Here is an 8203-nt window from a genome sequence, read left to right on the forward strand (position 1 = left end):
GAACTAAACAGACTACACTGATCATTCATAACAATAAAACCACCTCCTTGTTTCTACACTCACTGTCCACTGTGTAGTGTTAACTGAACAGAGATCTGAACACAGTCGTGTAGTGTGAACTTGGTATTAGTGGTTAAGGTACTGGGCTAGCAATCAAAAGGTTGCAGGTTCAAGCCACACCATTGGTGGATTGTCTCTGTTGGGTCCCTGAGTGAGGCCCTTAACTCTCAATTACTAGAACTGGGGTAAGTGTAAGTATAAAATAGGAGCAGTAAATTGGTTCCTTTGCCATGTAGAGCCTCTTTTCCTCAAATATCTGGACACCTTTACTTCCTCTGTATTGTGTCCACATTCCAGTTCCCAGTTTGTTCCCACATCTCACAACTCAGATTCCCTCAAAATAAAGAGCAGCATGGAAAGCAACTGTAACTTTAATCTTCTATAAACCTTCCACTCTTATTCTGCCTCTGTCCCAACTTTTTATAGCAATCAGTGAAATAATTGGAAATCTTTTCTTTTAGAGAATAAAGACGCCAGAGAATGAATGAATCACAGTTCCTTCTTTTTTTATAAAATTTTTACAGAACATCAGCTTTTTACACATCTGGATCTGGTCCACAAAGTCATACGGGCGTTGTCCTGATGTAAAGACGTTGTCCTAATGGCAGCGCGTCTATCAGAAATCCAATACACGCTTCCACATCGGTGGTATCTTCACACGTCTCCCATGTCTTGGGTCCTGACGCACCTCCACAGGTATACAAACTGTGAACACACATGAAAAACACGTCAACCACCAGACCTGCATCCCTGACAGTTAAATAAAGGTTCTAATCAGGGTTGGCCTTTAGATATCCTCTGTTTCCAGCCTTTCATGAAACCGTCGGAGGCTCCGCCATAAAAGCGTCTCCAGTGCAGCAGCCAGGGCTTCAGGTTTTGCGTACAAAGACTCGTCCAGAGTGAAGATTTCATCCAGGAAGCTCAGCATCTCAGTCTGAGAGAGAGAAAAAGAATAAATAACAGATTACTAGCAGACAGTTTTTTTCGAGATCATTTGTGGTGTAAAGAACACGCACCTGAAGATGGAATAAATAACGCTCCGTGTACTGCCGTTCAGTCCTTCTGGGCGTAACACACGAATAGATGAGAGCAATCAGCCGGTCCAGAAAGAGCCTTCGTCTCTGGTACTGCGTCAACTAATCAATGTAAGAAAAGCCTCATGGGTGTGTTTGACTACACTTGTAGTGCAGAACAGATTAATTCTAGACTCTATAGAGCACAGACTCTCTTACTGAAATAATCTGATGCATCCTCGCTCTTCCCAGAAGCAGCACCAGCTCAAAGACGATGTCCATAAAGTTGACATGTTGGATCTGTGAGTAGAAGAAAAGTAGATTGTCTATTAGAATGGTAGGAATGTGGTTCTGACTGATGGCGTAGTCGCTATGGGTAACCGCATGGGTGGCATCCGGCAGTCGACACATATAGTAGTAAATATAGTGCCAGGTTCAGACTGAGTCAAACTCACCCCGATCTGTGTCAGCTCCACTTCGGCCCACATCCGATTAGTCCGATTCTCCAGCATCTGTATCAGCCAGTCGTACCTTCGCTGGAAGACTCGCAGATCCTAGGAGAGAAACGCCCAAGACGTTATTAAATCATTCGTACATCGCTTGAATTATTTGATACGTGTTTTTCTGTCATGTTACCCTCTTTTTTGCAGCCGCCAGTACGAGTGTAAAGATCTACACCGTCTGGACCTAGTCTTCAGGCTACTCATGGAACCACCCGTGCAGGAGGATCTGCCCGAGGGTGAGGCGCTTGCTGGGCTTCTTCTTGAGGCATTGTTCGATCAGATGGCAGCAGGCTGGCGAGTGCGACAATGCAGATTCAAATTATACGGTGTTTAGATCTGAAGAAGATACACTGATCAGGCATAACATTATGACCACCTTCCTGATAATGTGGCCTCCATGGACTTGTTTGTCCAGCACATCTCACGGACGCTCGGTTGAATCGAGATCTGGAGAATCCATGGAAGGGTGGATGTGGTCCTCAAATGCTTAGGTAGGAGCTACGTGTCAGAGTGACCCAACCCAAAGTTTCCCAGCAGAATGTTGGCAGAACTTCTTCCCATAGTGCATCCTGGTGCCATGTGTTCCCCCAGGTGAGCGACGTGGACAGGGGTCACCATGGGCATCCTGACTGGTCTGCTGCTACCTTTGAGCTACAGGAGCTCTTCTGCCGGATCGGGGGCCACAGATGCATCAGCGAGCCTTGGCTGCCCATGACCCTGTCACTGGTTTACCACTCTACCCTCCCTGGACCACCCCACAAGAGCTGCAGATTTGGAGATGCTCTGACCCAGTCATCTATCCATCACGATTCACTCCTTGAGTCACTTCACCTGTCAGTGGTCATAATGTTATGCCTGGTCAGCGTATGTGCAGGTCTTAATGTATATATTTCCTTACCATGAGACACACCAGGTTTGAACACTAGATGCCCTTTGGTGATCTCCTTCTTAGACCGAAATGGCAGGTGTCCACAAACCAAGAAAAACAGCAGTATGCCCAGACTCCAGACTGTCGCAGGGCAGCCATAGTACTTCTTCTTGGTTATCCACTCGGGTGGCGAGTATACCCACGTGCCTACATGAACAAAGAAGACAAACTCGTACCCAAAGTCCAAACCAAAGTACCCAAAGTTGGTGCACAGTTACCTGAATACGTGTAGTACGGAGTATCCTTCAACAGGTCACCGCATCCGAAGTCTATCAGCTTCACCTCCAGCGTCTCTGTGTTCAGAAGGATGTTCTGGAGCTTAATGTCCCTGTGCAGGACCCCGCGGTCGCGGCAGTGGAGCACCGCCAGGACAACCCGCCGCATGACGTGCCGGGCGAATGGCATCCTCAGCCTGCCCTTCTCGAGCATCAGCTGGTAGAGGTCTACGCAGGGGACGGGGCACTCCAGAATCAGGACGCAGCGCTCGGGCGTGTCGAACCACTCCAGGAGCTTCAGCACGTACGGGCTGATGGGTGGCCTGGACACCATGCGCATCAGGGCCACCTCGACGGGGAGCAACTCTGTCTCGCCGGGCTGATGGTAGAAGAGACAAGGTCAAATGATTTAATGTGTATCCAGTCTATACGGTATTTACTTCATCTGAAAGGTAAAGTCACTTACAATCCTGGTAAATCTGAGGTGCTCATCCTTCACCACGTATTTGATGGCAACCTAAACACACAAGTAAACGATCATTAGTAGATTTTTAATACAAGAGACTCGATAAGGTCCTGGTAGGTCTCCACGGGTGTCTGGAGCCGTGCTGACTGCACTTGCTCGAGGCGCTGCACAGGGTTCAAGTCTGGGAAGCCAGATCACAAAACAAGACCTTCTTCAGGAGTAACTCGGACCGCCGACACGTGGACTCCACGAGACATCCGAAGGCATCCTGTGGTATCCGGTATCACCAGGGACTCAGACCTTCTTAGTGTGCATCCCGGGTTTGTCTCAATAATGTCCCGGTAGGTTGTAGGGAGGATCCTGGGGAGGATCCATAGATTGGGAACAAAGGGAATTCAGGGGGCCAGGGTGCTACTCGGAAGTCTCCGTGAACCTATAAGGTCCTGGAAGGTCATCACAGGTATCTGGAGCCATAGGAGGACCCAGGGGAGGATCAACACAACAAACTGACACTCACCTGGTTCCCGTCCACCTTACGGACGCCTTCGTAGACCGAACCGCAGCCTCCCTTTCCCAGCAGCTCTCCGACGGTGTATCGGCTCTCAAAGCTGTCCGGGTTCGTGTCGGTCGTCTTCTCCTCTTCACGTCCTCCATCGGCGGTTTCTCCTTTAGCGGTTTCTCCTTCACCGGGTTCTCTTTCAGTGGGTTCTCCTTCAGCGGGTTGTCCTTTAGCAGTTTCTTCTTTAGCGGGGTCTCCTTCCGTGGGTTCTCCTTTAGCAGTTTCTTCTTTAGCGGGTTCTCCTTCAGTGGGTTCTCCTTTAGCAGTTTCTTCTTTAGCGGGGTCTCCTTCAGTGGGTTCTCCTTTAGCAGTTTCTTCTTTAGCGGGGTCTCCTTCAGTGGGTTCTCCTTTAGTGGTTTCTCCTTTATCAGTTTCTCCTTTACCGGGGTCTCCTTCAGTGGGTTCTTCTTCAGCATCTTTAACCCAAGTATCACCAATGATGCTTCATGTGTCATGTGGACCAAAAATAAGGGTCCAAATAAAGGTTCGGCGTACTCACCCTTGTTATTGGGAGCATCACAGACGATTTCTCTAGAACTGATCCCACCTACGAACCCCAAGGGTTAAATATATAGTCACTAGAGTTCAATAGTGTGGGACTCGAATGTGGTGGTGTTAAGGTTACCTGGAGCTTCAGAAGACGCCCGCGGTTCCTGTGAGTCCTCCAACTGAATCTCCCTGTCCAATAACGTCTCACTGGAGCCTGATTTCGAATCGTCCTCGTACCCCTTCTGATTCAGACACATTAAACTGGTGTTACAGAGACGAGAACTGAACCCCTCCCCTCCCGGAGTATAGTGGTGATGATAATTCACCTCGCTCTCGACTGTTCCTTCTTCTCTCTCAGTCAGGTTCTGAATGGCGCTGATCCACGCCCGTCTACCTGCCTCACAGTCGGCCTGGAACGTACAGCTCCTGTACACACACGGTGATAGATACAGATTATATAGGATGCAGACAGATAGACAGATTGAGTAGATAGATAAACAGATAGATAGACAGACATTCAGACAGACAGATTGATAGACACATAAATAAATAGTATGTCTATTGATCTGTCTATTGATCATCTATCTGTCTGTCTATCAGTTATCTATTTATCTATAATCTATCTTTTTGTCTATCTGTCTATCTAGCATCTATCTGTCTGTCTGCTTATTGATCATCTGTCTGTATGTCTATTGATCATCTATCTTGCAGTCTGTCTATCTATTTTTCTTTCAATCATCCTGTCTATCAATTGTCTGTCTATTGATTATCTATTCATCTATAATCTGTCTTCTTGTCTATCTGTCTATCTAGCATCTGTCTGTCTGTTTATTGATAATCTGTATGTCTGTCTATTGATCATCTATCTTTCTGTCTGACTATCCATTTGTCTGTCTAATATTTGTTTGTCTGTCTATCCATATGTCTATCTAGCATGTCTGTCTGCTTCGTGATCATCTGTCTATCTGTCTATTGATCATCTATCTGTCTGTCTATCAATAATCTTGTCTATCTACCTATTGTCTGTCTATTGATCATCTATCTATCTGCCTGTCTGTCTTTCTATCTGTCTGTCTGACTATCTATTTGTCTAATATGTGTGTCTGTCTACTGATCATCTATCTGTCTGTCTATCTGTCCGTCTGCCTATCTATCTGTCTTTTGACCATGTCTGTCTGTCTATTGATCATCTGTCTGTCTGTCTGTCTGTCTATCTCTGATGATTATAGATCTGGACTTACCTTGTGGGCGTGACCACCCGGAAGCAGAAGCGTCGCCCGGCGTCCTTGCAGCTCTGGACCGAACAGAGCTGCAGGTCTTCCGCCAGCACCGTGAAGTCACGCTGGGGGAATAGAACATAAAACCTTCTTATTTATACAGTCGATGATATAAACGCCGGTGAAATCATCCCAGACTTAAACACGACGGGGGCGATTAGGGGCGCATCCCGGCACAGAAGTCGACCTCTGCTGTGATGCACCTAAATTATGAGGGGCGTAAGACTGCGGTGCATTATGGGTATTTCACAGAGTCCAGGAGAGAGCTGATTTAGATAATGTAAAGTCATGTGACCTACCTTAAACCTCTTCTTGTATAGAAGCTGATCGTTTTGTATGATGAACCACCGCCTGCAGAGATCAAACACATCATATATATATATATAATATTGAGTGTATATATATAATATTGAGTGTATATATATAACATTGTGTATACATAATATTGATAATTATTCCTTATATATACAGTGTATCACAAAAGTGAGTACACCCCTCACATTTCTGCAAATATTTCATTATATCTTTTCATGGGACAACACTATAGACATGAAACTTGGATATAACTTAGAGTAGTCAGTGTACAACTTGTATAGCAGTGTAGATTTACTGTCTTCTGAAAATAACTCAACACACAGCCATTAATGTCTAAATAGCTGGCAACATAAGTGAGTACACCCCACAGTGAACATGTCCAAATTGTGCCCAAATGTGTCGCTGTCCCTCCCTGGTGTCATGTGTCAAGGTCCCAGGTGTAAATGGGGAGCAGGGCTGTTAAATTTGGTGTTTTGGGTACAATTCTCTCATACTGGCCACTGGATATTCAACATGGCACCTCATGGCAAAGAACTCTCTGAGGATGTGAGAAATAGAATTGTTGCTCTCCACAAAGATGGCCTGGGCTATAAGAAGATTGCTAACACCCTGAAACTGAGCTACAGCATGGTGGCCAAGGTCATACAGCGGTTTTCCAGGACAGGTTCCACTCGAAACAGGCTTCGCCAGGGTCGACCAAAGAAGTTGAGTCCACGTGTTCGGCGTCATATCCAGAGGTTGGCTTTAAAAAATAGACACATGAGTGCTGCCAGCATTGCTGCAGAGGTTGAAGACGTGGGAGGTCAGCCTGTCAGTGCTCAGACCATACGCCGCACACTGCATCAACTCGGTCTGCATGGTCGTCATCCCAGAAGGAAGCTGACGCACAAGAAAGCCCGCAAACAGTTTGCTGAAGACAAGCAGTCCAAGAACATGGATTACTGGAATGCCCTGTGGTCTGACGAGACCAAGATAAACTTGTTTGGCTCAGATGGTGTCCAGCATGTGTGGCGGCGCCCTGGTGAGAAGTACCAAGACAACTGTATCTTGCCTACAGTCAAGCATGGTGGTGGTAGCATCATGGACTTGGGCTGCATGAGTGTTGCTGGCACTGGGGAGCTGCAGTTCATTGAGGGAAACATGAATTCCAACATGTACTGTGACATTCTGAAACAGAGCATGATCCCCTCCCTTCGAAAACTGGGCCTCATGGCAGTTTTCCAACAGGATAACGACCCCAAACACAACCTCCAAGATGACAACTGCCTTGCTGAGGAAGCTGAAGGTAAAGGTGATGGACTAAACCCAATTGAGCACCTGTGGCGCATCCTCAAGTGGAAGGTGGAGGAGTTCAAGGTGTCTAACATCCACCAGCTCCGTGATGTCATCATGGAGGAGTGGAAGAGGATTCCAGTAGCAACCTGTGCAGCTCTGGTGAATTCCATGCCCAGGAGGGTTAAGGCAGTGCTGGATAATAATGGTGGTCACACAAAATATTGACACTTTGGGCACAATTTGGACATGTTCACTGTGGGGTGTACTCACTTATGTTGCCAGCTATTTAGACATTAATGGCTGTGTGTTGAGTTATTTTCAGAAGACAGTAAATCTACACTGCTATACAAGCTGTACACTGACTACTCTAAGTTATATCCAAGTTTTATTTCTATAGTGTTGTCCCATGAAAAGATATAATAAAATATCTGCAGAAATGTGAGGGGTGTACTCACTTTTGTGATACACTGTATATAGAATTCCTAATAGATACATAAGCATCAGTGTACAGACCTGTTCCAGGTTTTAAACACACTCCTGGTCCTCTTAAACAGAAACCCCTCCATCAGGAGCGCTTCCTGGGCCCCTGTGCCACCCCCGTGACCCGGGTCGCCCCCGGAGGACACCCGGGGAGGCGCCCCGCAACACAGCACACGCAGAAACCTCTGTCTCAGAGAAGCAGCCATCGTAAATGAGGAGAAAATCAAAATGCTGCTCCTGAAGAGCACAGGTCCACATTGTGATGTCACAGCGTTCCGAGAGAGCAGAGTGAATTTACCTTTACCATATATGGGCATGACTGGATTCATGTCACTGCACATATACTGACTTGATTTCCACTGTGGGACGGCTTCTGGAGGGTCCTGGGTTCGATTCTCGGGTGAAGTTTGCATGTTCTCCCCATGTCCTGGGGATAATGGGGTACCCTAGGTATAAGTGTGTGTGTGACACACCCTGGTACTGACACCCCCATACCATGACACACCCTCGTATTGACACACCCCCATACCATGACACACCCTGGAACTGACACACCCCCATACCATGATACACCCTGGTACTGACAAACCCCCATACCATGACACACCCTCGTATTGACACAC

At 46.9% G+C, this 8203-nt stretch overlaps 1 protein-coding gene across 1 annotated transcript; it reads right to left on the bottom strand.

Annotated features, from left to right (window-relative positions):
- Positions 1 to 555: 555 nt before the first annotated feature.
- Positions 556 to 7786, bottom strand: LOC134305443 (serine/threonine-protein kinase NIM1-like). Its single transcript, XM_062990152.1, has 15 exons — positions 7614 to 7786; positions 5810 to 5861; positions 5475 to 5575; positions 4560 to 4659; positions 4370 to 4475; positions 4244 to 4291; positions 3703 to 4160; positions 3186 to 3236; positions 2723 to 3098; positions 2475 to 2651; positions 1710 to 1867; positions 1529 to 1627; positions 1293 to 1373; positions 1077 to 1196; positions 556 to 994 (listed from the first exon to the last, which is right to left on the bottom strand). Exons 1-11 carry the CDS (start codon positions 7784 to 7786, stop codon positions 1773 to 1775), a joined length of 1737 nt encoding a protein of 578 aa, XP_062846222.1. The 3' UTR covers positions 556 to 994; positions 1077 to 1196; positions 1293 to 1373; positions 1529 to 1627; positions 1710 to 1772.
- Positions 7787 to 8203: the final 417 nt, after the last annotated feature.

This window comes from Trichomycterus rosablanca, unplaced genomic scaffold, assembly GCF_030014385.1.
Source record: "Trichomycterus rosablanca isolate fTriRos1 unplaced genomic scaffold, fTriRos1.hap1 scaffold_138, whole genome shotgun sequence".
Taxonomy (NCBI): Eukaryota; Metazoa; Chordata; class Actinopteri; order Siluriformes; family Trichomycteridae; genus Trichomycterus; species Trichomycterus rosablanca.